The 12,171-nt window shown below is 40.3% G+C and overlaps 1 protein-coding gene across 3 annotated transcripts in view; it reads right to left on the bottom strand.

Annotated features, from left to right (window-relative positions):
• The window catches only part of GRIA1 (glutamate ionotropic receptor AMPA type subunit 1), a 368,086-nt gene that overhangs the window by 51,565 nt on the left and 304,350 nt on the right, over nucleotides 1–12,171 (bottom strand). For 2 of the 3 annotated variants that reach the window (XM_053566867.1, XM_053566868.1), the window contains exons 12-13: nucleotides 7,755–7,953; nucleotides 1,872–2,119 (exon numbers count right to left, since the gene is read on the bottom strand). In XM_053566867.1, the coding sequence (XP_053422842.1) occupies nucleotides 1,872–2,119; nucleotides 7,755–7,953 (447 nt within the window). Of the gene's footprint in view, nucleotides 1–1,699; nucleotides 1,819–1,871; nucleotides 2,120–7,754; nucleotides 7,954–12,171 lie in introns of all 3 variants that reach the window. The other variant, XR_008375243.1, reaches the window with a different exon arrangement.

Below are 12,171 nucleotides of genomic sequence, written 5' to 3'. Positions count from 1 at the left end.
TTCTGATGACTTTAATGTCTTTTGTTGTACTTCAGATTCTTGATTATGTAAATTGTCACATAATTTGTAACTTTGCCCTGCTTAGGTAGTTCCAGAATAATTAGTTTATGCTTTTCATTCTGGTTTTGATTTCTTTTTTCTTTTTTGGTCCCAGGGATTTCAGTTTTGCATTTAAAAGGCTATTTATTATATTTTATCCGGCATATCAAGGTGTTTTATAGTTTGAATTTTGTTCTGCCATATTGTGGGAAGTAGATGTCCTCTAGGTCCCTTTTCATAGACTGTTCTAGTGTTCTGTTCTTAAACATTAAATGATAATAATCTATCTAATGCTATCTCCCTTACAATGATGCAGTGCCATGGGAACAGGGACTATGTCCGTCTTATTCAAAATCATAGCTCTAGCTACTAGCCCAGTGCCTAGAACACTGGCTTAGGGCTTAATATTATTAATATACACACATGAAGTAGAGACAGAGTGGCTCTGGATATTGTGTCAAGATGGGTTAGGAATCTCTCTCCATCCTTTTGCAAAATTCATTAACCCTTCTTATTCAACTATCTTGAAATGCAACACTTCCCTAAAATGATTCACTCTCTCTATAATTGACATACTTTCTCACAAGTGATATCACATTATACTGCTTTTTATTACCCTGTTTCCCTGAAAATAAGACATCCTCCGAAAATAAGACCTACTTACAGGAAAGATAAGACGTCCCCTGAAAATAAGACCTAGCGCATCTTTGGGAGCACACCTTAAAATAAGACACTGTCTTATTTTTGGGGAAACAGGGTACCTTCTGCATAGGTTATCCCTTTTGAACTCACAGCCAGCTCAAGCCTAGAAGGGCTGGGATGATCATCCTCCCTTTATAGATGAGGAAACTGAGGGTCTGGAGATGATGCATCTAACCGTTTGTAGGACAGTCAGTAGTAAATGCAGAATTAAATCTAGGTCTTCTGATTCCAAGTCTATAGGGCTGTTCCTCGGCTGTTGAAAATGAACATCAGAGAAAAGAAAAGTCCTCCTTGCTTCTTTACCAAGCTACCTATTTATTTATTTATTTATTTTGTTTTTTTGTAGAGACAGAGTCTCACTTTATGGCCCTAGGTAGAGTGCCATGGCATCACACAGCTCACAGCAACCTCCAACTCCTGGGCTTAAGCAATTCTCTTGCCTCAGCCTCCCAAGTAGCTGGGACTACAGGCGCCCGCCACAACACCTGGCTATTTTTTTGTTGCAGTTTGGCCGGGGCTGGGTTTGAACCCACCACCCTAGGTATATGGGGCCGGCACCTTACTGACTGAGCCACAGGTGCCGCCCCCATATCTTATACTGATTTAGAGAAGCGAATATCTAGGTATAAATAGGTGCTACCATCAATTTGGTGCTATTCATTCTCATAGCCAGAGTCTCTACTTGATTTTTCATTTGGACAATGTATTTATGTTTCTTTCAAGACAAACATTTTAAACCACCTTCTGTTAAAAGAATCCAGGTTGCTGGAGAACCCTGTTCATGGCCTCATCGGATGCAGGGGTATCTGGTAAAGGATGGGGTATTACAGACCACATGACAAAAAAACACAAGGTTCATCGATGTCTAACACACTTGGACGGGTAGGATGAGGTGTGTAGGGGGAAAACATGGCAGGGACAGTCACAGCAAGCTGAGGCCCCCGAGTCAATTTCCAACCTCAGGGCTGAAGATCTTAGATGGCTGGAATCTTCCAGGCCCTCTGGTGTTGTAGAAGAGCCCACTTGAGAGCTTGCATTGTGGCATTGGAGCTGGGTGGCAGACATGGAAGCTTCATTCTGAGATAGGGAGGGGAGAGGGAGTACCAAGGAAGCAAATCTTGGCTACTTACCTCAGGGCGGACCCCTTGGGTGTTGCAATGCCATAGCCTTTGGAATCCAAGTTACCTCCCACCTTCATGGTGTCACAGGGCTTTCGCTGCTCAATGTACTCATTCATGGTGGACTCCAGGAGGTAGGCGTATTTGCCTTTGGATTTCCTCACTCGGATCATCCCCTCCTCTGTGGTTCGCACAAAAACTGATGGTTCCGCTGACTTCATGTATGTCCACATCTTCTCAAACACGGCGATTTTAGACCTCTGGTGGGGACAAAAACAAAGCTGGAATTAAGTGCCAGCTGTGTTTGGAACTGGGGTCGATGTACACATTAATGAAAAGCGGAGTGAAGCTTGATCACACATTCATGAGTGAGATTAGCTCAGGAAGAAACAAATTATGAGTGATTGCAAAATAAGAGGCTCTAATTAGTACCAGTAGGTTCCAAAGTACTAATATCTTGCAAATACGCAATGAACAGAGTAGTTCAGAATCTTTTCATTACTTCTGAGTAATTACATTCTTCCTAAACATGGTGAGAGTTAAGAAATTGGGGCCATGCCTGGCTTATGCAGACATTTAAGGACCTATGTATTGTTCTATAACACCATATGTATGCTGCTGAGAAGTAGAGAGCTGAATCTCAGCAGAATCTGGTTTCGTTATTGGAAGAGAATACTGAAGAATTTCTGGGTCATAGGTTGCCAAGTTCTAGCCATCGCACATGACAAGACTTGCCCTCAGAATGTAAATTGTTTTCTGATGAAGCTAATACACTTGTTTACATATCAAAAACCTCCAAATCTAGTGAAACTGGCGTTCTTTTCTCCTCCTCAATGTACCTGGGGCCTTCTTTCCCTTGGCACTTTTCTTGGACTGTTTTCTTCACTTGATTTGCTAGTTCTGTCCCGTCACAACCATGCCTTTATTTCATAGACCAAAATAAAGCCAGTGTATTTGGAGCCCACCTCAGTTCCAAGGGCAATAGCAAACTATTTGGTTCCATCATCATGTACAGAGACTGTAAAAATGCAGATTCTCAGCCTCTCAATCTAGAGATTTTGATTCAGTAGGTCTGGGGTGGGTCTAGAATACACCTTTCCCAGAATTTCCCTCAAAACACGTGTTCTGATCTATATGGCTAATGTGCTCCCCATCCATTTTGAGAAACAGAATTCTGAGGGCTGGTATTCTTACTGGACACATAGTCTGGGTCACTTTCTGGGAGGCCAGGTTGAATCGCTGGAATTGCAAGTCATCTCTTGTGCACAGGTCTCAAGTATGTGGAACCTACCTGAGGGCAAGGCAGGGACTGTCGTCCCTTCTGAGGGTGCGTCATAGTCTAATTGAGTGCCTTGCACATAGTAGGCCCTTAGGCCCCATGATCCAGTACCATGGTCAGTCCTATCATTTAGCATGCTCCGTCTAAAAGATATCCTTTTTCCAAGGGGTAGACACAGTTTAGGGAGGTTGGGGTCTGGGTTTTGAAAATGCTTTATAAATGAACAAGTATTAAATACCTGGAAGGGACTGTTTTATTTTTAAACTTCATTACTACTAGAGTCACACCATCTCTATAATTTAGTGGTTAATATATAGATTACAGATTTATTTAATATAAAATTATCTCCCCCCCTCCCAAGCACAAATATCAGGCTGATTTCCTTGAAATTAATGCATATCAAAGGTGGTAAAACATTGATATATAGGCTGGTCAGGGTGGCTCACTCCTGTAATCATAGCACTCTGGGAGGTCAAGGTGAGTAGATTGCTTGAGCTCACGAATTCGAGACCAGCCTAAGCAAGAGCAAGACCCATCTCTTAAAACTAGCTGGGTGTTGTGATGGGTGCCTATAGCTCAAGCTACTCAGGAGACTGAGGCAAGAGAATTGCTTGAGCACTGTACCGAGAGTCACAAAGTGAGACTTTGTCTCAAAAAATAAAGTGTATATATATATATATATATATAATTATCATTTGAGCAAAGATATTTGTGGCCTGATAAAATTCTAGGTATCAAGGGAAAATACATGAAAACATTTGCTATTAAAACCTTAGTTTAATAGTCTATAGTTAGATAAACTAGATCATTTGTCAGACAGTATGGTTCACAATTTAGAAAGCATTGAACTGGGTATGAAGATCCCTGGGTTCCAGTTTTACTTTTACCTCTAAATCATGGTTTGTTCTATAAAGAACCCCTTTTCTTTGGGCTTTAGTTTCCCTATCTGCTCTATAAGAAGATGGGCATGGTACTTAAAGAAGTCATTTGCTTGCTTGAAATTTCTGATTCTTTACATGAAGACAGGTCCTTCAAGAAACAATGTCAATGTGAGAAAGAAGGAGAAAAAGGAAGGAGGATCCCAAGGTTAGGGGAGGAAATACCCAGAACCAATCATAGCATCACCAGTGTATTTAATATTCTCTCACAGGAAACAGGGAAATGTATAAATTCAGCTGTGATCAGATTTGCAGGTAATTTTCTAGGCACAAAACCAACAAAACACACAGCAGGGCAATTGCAAGATGCAATTTGACCTGACAGGACGGACACAGCAGGGAATTGGGCTGTTGACAAGCAGAGCTGAAGAGCCCTCTGGGAGATGGTATGCAGAAAATTAATATGTCCTCTAAGCCTCACCCCAGTGCCCCAAATGCTAAGGCTGTGCTCACAGACTCTCAGAGCAGACTATCAGGAAAATCTGATCTCCAGGAATGGGACGGTAGCATGAGTGGCAGGGAAGATTGGGAGCACACTCAGGATATTTGTTCTTGGATCTCTTCTATCATCTGCAGCTCCCATGGCCCTTCACACATCTTAATTAAAACGTCGATAGAGGATTAAGTGACTGTGTTGGGGATGCCAAGAAGCTCTGGGCTGCCACCGGGACTAGAAGCCAGATTTTTCAGAGACTGGAGCAGAAGAATTCTTGTCTCACTGTTTCCTCCTGCTTTGTGGAGGTGGTAGGTGATCATATTTCCACACCCACCAAAGTCCTGGTGGGATAATTCTCAAGGTCAAAGTCACAGAGGTGGAAGGGCTTGTGGGACATATCTTGGCGGTATTCTCCTTTTACAGGTGAAGAAACTGGAGCCCACAATGAGGAATGAACTGGCCAATGTCATGCAGCTTGTAGTGGCAGAGGCAGGAGTAAAACCCTAATCTCCTGATTGCACACCTTGCGCCTTGTGGCTACAACCAGCTGCGGCTCTCACTTTAGGCTTCATATGTTACTAGCTGCAGGATCTTGGGCAAGTAACATAAGATTTCTGAGCCTCAGTGTTCCTCTTCTGACAATGGTGTTAATAGTATCCATAGCACAGTGTTGCTCTGGAAATTATGAGAGAATAGAGGTAAAATGCATAACACAGTGAATGGCGCTAGGAAGGCTTCTTAAGTGGCATAATTACTACTAATAATTAGGCCCCCTTTTCAGGCTTTATTTTAGGGTGGGAATGCCCAATAAGTGGCTTACTTGGTTCTAGTTTCCTTTCTTCTTATACATATGGAAGATGTTGATATCAATCAAGAAATTCTTTCACACAGAATCCAGATGTGACCTCAGAAACTCTCAGCATAGAACTCAAGGCAACCACTACTGACCAATCAAAGTTGGCATGTGGACTACAACTTATTTGACACCAGTGGAGTAGGCCTGATTAGGGCATAGAACTTGTGGAATACACAGTGCCTCGGTTCTAGATTCCTGACTTTGTGCCATGAACAAGAGGCAGGAAAATGTCAGTTGATGTAGTTATTAACAAACAATGTTAAAGGCTTAAGTCCCAGCTGCATGTCTTATTATCTAGGCCATGACCATTTTCTTCTCTAGGCTTCAGCTTTCTCATGTGTAAAATGGTAGGGTTAGACTAGCGCTGTCTGCAGGCTCACATGTTGACCTGAGTGATCAATTTTTTAAAAAAACTTTTATTAGTTAGTGACACCACCACATCAGAACAATGTGGTTCAGTGGCAAGAAAATTTGAGTTGGAATCAGGAAACTCAGATTTGGCACACACCCTCCCCCACCCCTGGCACTTGGCATCAGGAATTCCCTGAATCTCAATTTCTTATCCACAAATTGGACACTGTACTACCTATTCTGTCTTAGGTCACCGGCGAAACAAAAATGAGACAATAGATGTCAAAGTGTTTTGGGGCATGGCACATGGTGTATATTCCATGGGGATGAGCACACTGTTAAATTAGGTGGTTCCCCAACTACATCAGCAGGGGTTGGGGCATAGGACCAGCTTTATGGACATAGATCAAGTACCTTCTTCATATTTTGCTTGCAGTCAAAAAGTGTCAGAGCACTGTAACAAGATTACAAACTGGCTTTTCTTCTAATTGGTTTGGTGAGCTTAAGCAAGTAATGCCTTTCTCTAAAATGACGGGCTCTGACCAGGTGACCCCTGAAGCACCTTCTTGCTCTGGCATTTTAAAATTTGATGATTTTAGCCTTGGAAGTGAAATCAGTGATAGTAAAGACTTTTGTCCTTTTCTTCCCTGTCATACAGGACATAAAGGCCAAGATCAAGAACCTGCAGCACATCACACAGTGGCTTATTTGGAGCCTAGGGTTTTCTCCATGAAATTTCAGTGAGAACCTGTGGGAGTCTGGATGGGATCCCCACACTCTCGCCTGAAGCAGTGGCTTGCCCTCTGTACTCCTGTAATTCATTAGCTGTGTGACCTTAGATGACTGCTTTTACTTCTCTAAGCTTCATCTGTAAAATGGGGACAACAATCCCTAACTCATCTCTAATGAGAAGATTAAATGAGGTAATTAATGTAAGATTTAGCACAGGACCTGACTTATCAGTACCAAGTAGCAATTGCTTATTATTATTATTTGATCACTGCATGGTAGCTCTATGTGCTGTTTCAACTGCAAGGATGAACATGTCCAAAGTCCAGGGAATGACAGTTTCCTGCTTCTGAGAATCTGTTCAAGTTGTCCCCTTTGCCTAGAATGTACTTAGCCTACTCAGATACAACCTGCTTTTTTGAGATCTAGCAATGTTTTCAAGTCTACCCTGTGTAACGTCAATCCTCAACCCTTCTTTAAGATGCCTTCCACATGCTTTCATTTCCTTAAAGCCCTACTGGTAAATGGAGCTTCCATTTCTTGTGCCTATTTTCCTCCTATTTTAGATGATAAGCTATTAAGATGACTTATCATCTAAAATAATCTCATGAACACGCTGAGGTAGACATTATTGTCCTCACTTTGTAGATGAATAGAAATGGTGTCACAGAGGCCAAGTGCATAGAACAAGGAAAAGATGGAGTGAGGGTCTCCATCTGCTGACCTGAAAAGTTGTGCTCCCAAGCTCTCTGCTCTTTTGCTTTCACTCACTCCTCCTGTCAAAGAATATCTCAGCACCTCTACTACCACTTTACATTTTCTTTCTCTCCTAGTACTATTTAATAGATCACCTCTTCCAGTTATTTTTTTCCATATACTATCTTATTTATTAAGTCTATAAATATTCATTGAGCTTCTTCTATGAGATAGGAGGAAACACAAATAGCAGTTTGAACCTTGTCCATAAGCTGTTTCTAATCAGTGACTAACTAGACTATAAGGTCTTTGTGGGAGCAGGGAGGAAATCATATTCAATGTCCATTGCAGCACTCAGAGAATTAGCACAGATAGGTTTATGCAAATGGTCTAAATCACGCAGGGCCTTTGAAACTTCCATGAATGCAGAAAAGCAGATTTCTCAGTGGACTGTGGACAGCTGAGAAATACCCTGTGTTTCTCTAAGTTGTAGTCAGGTAAGCAGCAGCCCTGGCTGCCTATGATCTCATGCTATATAATGAGAAGGACATTTTCATGACAGTTGTGTTTCCCCTTTGTGAAAGTGCCTTGGGACCAGGGATATCCTTACCCTGAAGAACTCCTTAGTTGATCCTGCTTCCAGCGTCCCATAAGCAATTTCTGTCTGCTTCGCTAGGTCCTCTGCACTCTCAATGGGAGACACCATCCTCTCCACAGTCAGGAAGGCGGCCAGATTGGCTGTATATGAGGAAATGATGATCAAGGTGAAGAACCACCAGACGCCACCAACGATGCGACCAGACAGGGACCTGCAGGCCAAAAGGAAGAAGCATTAGGAGTGTGGACATCAGCTGCAGAAGGCTAGGGGGAAGGGCTGAGAGTCAGCCTGAGCCCCATCAGCAGAGCTGTCAAACCTGATAGCACCCGTTTCTGCTGTCAGCAAGATGTGAGAATTCAAATGTCAAGAGAGATTCTACATTTTGTCTCTTATCATGGATAAGGACCTGTGGGGTTGCAGTCCTTCAGGGGTGGTAAAGCCCAAACACACATATTCACACTCACTTTCACACACACATATACATCAAGACATATGCCAACAAAGACACAGATATGTCAACACTTGCCCACAAAAATCATAAACATGAACAAACATCCTTTTAAATGCAATTGCATGTATATCAAAAGTTTGTGCACATGCAAATGAAAGCAAATATGTTTACACACACGATGCACACCCTGGAGTGGTCCAGAGATGTTCTCAGACCACTTTTTCATGATTGTCTTCCTGCTTGGTGTGGGATACAAAAAAGATAGAAGGAGGAAAATACTGGCAACAGAATGAGAATGATCAACCTTCAGCTACTGTGGGGAATGTCATCATCCACCACTCAAGAAAAAAAATTTGGCCAAAATAAGATTAAAAAGGTAAATAAATAACAATCTTTCATCAGGTGAGAAATTTATTCTTTAACTTCTCCGTATTCTATTCTCCTCTCTTATGCCTCAAACAATGAGGAGAAACGTGGCCAGCAAAGTCCACCGTGATCTGTCTGATTTGCTAGGATATTTCCAAGTCCAGGGCTTCCCAAAGAAACTGTAGGGAAGGATGATTTGGATGTTACATGGGGTGATTTTATGGGAGGAAAAGACATGACACCAAATCATACTGAATCATGTAGTGATAAAGTTATTTGCATTACATTTCTCTTCCCATCCTGTTCAGTTTATCAAAAAGTGCTATCCTGAAGCTGCTGTATCTTTAAACCTTTTGTAATGCGTGTTCTGACAGCCTCAAGCCTCAGAGCTTCATTAATGTACACAGCTATGATTTAATAAAAAAAAAAGTGAATTAACGGTAAACAAAAAATGCAAATTAAAATTATTTTTTCACCTTGCAAATAAAAAAAAAAGAGTTGTAATATATAACTAGAGAAATCACCAACCCAACCCACAACTTTTAGATAAAGAAACTTTTGGGTGGATTAGGATGCAGGACTTCCACTGAGCAAATAAGCAAAATCAATACACAGAGGCAAAATCACTCCCTAAATGCCCCAGAACCAGTCGCAGCTGGACTCAAAATCACAGCAGTCTTTACATAACTAGCCCAATGTTCTTTTCATTTTAAGAGATGGCAGATACAAGTGTCAAGGCCATTTGAAGCTTCAACTTCTTTCCCATATATGGATGACCACCATGGCATCTAAACTGAACTATAAAAGTAAATTCTGGCTTTTAATTTTACACAAAAGTATTATACACATTTATGTGGTACAGTGTGATGTTTTGAAACATGTATATATTGTGTAACGATCAAATAAGGGTAATTAGCATATCCATCACCTCAAACATTTATCGTTCCTTTGTGGTGAGAATATTCAAGATCCCTTCTTATTTTGAAGAGATTATTATTGTTACTGTAATCAACCTATGGTGAAATACAACACCAAAACTTATCACTTCTGTCTAATTGAACCTTTCTACCCATTGACCAACCTCTCACAACCATGCCCTCCCCTGTCCCTTCCTCAGCCTCTGGTAACCACTATTCTACTTTCTGCTGCTATGAGATCACCTTCTTTGGATTTTACATATAAATGAGATCTTTAAGTATCTGTCATTCTGTGTATGGCTTATTTCACTTAATGTAATATCCTCGAGGTTCATCCATATTGCAACAAATGACAGAATTTTATACCCTTTATGGCTGAATAGTTACTTCATTTTGTATATGTATTTTTATCCATTCATCTGTTGATAGGTGCTTAGGTCAATTCCGTTTTTTTTTTTTATTGTGAATAGCACTGCAATAAACATTTTGCAGATATCTTTTTGACATAGAGATTTCATTTCCTTTGGATACTAATCGAATTGTTGGATCATATGACAGTTTTATTTTTATTTTTTTGAGAAATATCAATAATGTCTACAGTGGCTGCACTAATTTACATTTCCACCAACATTTTTTTCGTTTTGATAATAGCTATTCTAACTGGGGTGAGGTGATATCTCATTATGATTTTGATTTGTATTTTCCTGATGGTTAGATGTTGAGAATTTATTTGTGTATTTGTTGATCATTTGTATTTTGCTATTAAGAAGTGCCTATGTGGATCTCTTTGTCTATTTTAAATCAGATTATTATTATTACTACTATTATTTTGCTATTAGATTGTTTTATTTTTTTTTCTTTTTTCTTTTATTAAATCATAACTGTATACAATGATATGATTATGGGGCATCATACACTCACTTCATAAACCATTTGACACATTTTTATCACAGTGGTTAACATAGCCTTTCCGGCATTATCTCAGTTACTGTGCCAAAACATTTACATTCTACATTTACCAAGTTTCGCAAATACCCCTGTAATATGCACCACAGGTGTGATCCCACCTATTCCCCTCCCTCTACCCACCCCCCCCTTTCCCACTTCCCCCTATTGTTAAGTTGTAGCTGGGTTATAGCTTTCATGTGAGAGTCCCAAATTAGTTTCATAGTAGGGCTGTGTACATTGGGTATTTTTTCTTCCATTCTTGGGATACTTTACTAAGAAGAATATGTTCCAGCTCCATCCATGTAAACATGAAAGAGGTAAAGTCTCCATCTTTCTTTAAGGCTGCATAGTATTCCATGGTATACATATACCACAATTTATTAATCCATTCGTGGATCTATGGGCACTTGGGCTTTTTCCATGACTTAGCTATTATGAATTGGGCTGCAATAAACATTCTGGTACAAATATCTTTGTTATGTGGTGATTTTTGGTCTTCTGGGTATATGCCCAGCAGAGGAATTACAGGATTGAATGGCAGATCTATTTTTAGATCTCTGAGTGTTCTCCATATATCTTTCCAAAAGGAATGTATTAATTTGCATTCCCACCAGCAGTGCAGAAGTGTTCCCTTTTCTCCGCATCCACGCCAACATCTCTGGTCTTGAGATTTTGTGATATAGGCTAGTCTCATTGGAGTTAGATGATATCTCAAAGTAGTTTTGATTTGCATTTCTCTGATGATTAAAGATGATGAGCATTTTTTCATATGTCTGAAGGCCGTGTGCCTGTCTTCTTCAGAGAAGTTTCTCTTCAAATCCCTTGCCCAGCCTGCGATGGGATCCCTTGTTTTTTTCTTGCTGATGCGTTTGAGTTCTCTGTGGATTCTGGTTATTAAACCTTTGTCAGAGATATACCCTGCAAATATCTTCTCCCATTCTGAGGGCTGTCTGCTTGCTCTGCTTACTGTGTTCTTAGCTGTGCAGAAGCTTTTTAGTTTGATCAAGTCCCAGTAGTGTATTTTTGAAGCTGCTTCAATTGCCCGGGGGGTTCTCCTCATGAAATACTCACCCAGACCAATTTCTTCAAGGGTTTTCCCTGCATTCTCCTCTAGTATTTTTATAGTTTCATGTCTTAAGTTTAACTCTTTAATCCAATGAGAGTCTATCTTAGTTAATGGTGAAAGGTGTGGGTCCAATTTCAGTCTTCTGCAGGTTGCCAGCCAGTTCACCCAGCACCATTGGTTAAATAGGGAATCTTTTCCCCACTGAATGTTTTTAATTGGCTTGTCAAAAATCAAATAGCGGTAAGTAGCTGGATTCATCTCTTGGTTCTCTATTCTGTTCCAGAGATCTACTTCTCTGTTTTTGTGCCAATACCATGCTGTTTTGATCACTATCGATTTGTAGTAAAGTCTGAGGTCTGGTAGTGTGATTCCTCCTGTTTTGTTTTTATTTCTGAGTAATGTCTTGGCTATTCGAGGTTTTTTCTGATTCCATATAAAACGAAGTAATGTTTTTTCAAGATCTTTAAAATATGACAGTGGAGCTTTAATAGGGAGTGCGTTGAAATTATATATTGCTTTGGGTAGTATGGACATTTTGATAATGTTGATTCTTCCTAGCCATGAGCATGGTATGTTTTTCCATTTGTTAACATTTTCAGCTATTTCTTTTCTTAGAGTTTCATAGTTCTCTTTATAGAGATCTTTCACGTCTTTTGTTAGGTAAATTCCCAAATATTTCAT

The sequence above is a fragment of the Nycticebus coucang genome, chromosome 17 (genome assembly GCF_027406575.1).
Source record: "Nycticebus coucang isolate mNycCou1 chromosome 17, mNycCou1.pri, whole genome shotgun sequence".
NCBI classification, from domain to species: domain Eukaryota; kingdom Metazoa; phylum Chordata; class Mammalia; order Primates; family Lorisidae; genus Nycticebus; species Nycticebus coucang.
This window is presented reverse-complemented; position numbering and strand designations above follow the sequence as displayed.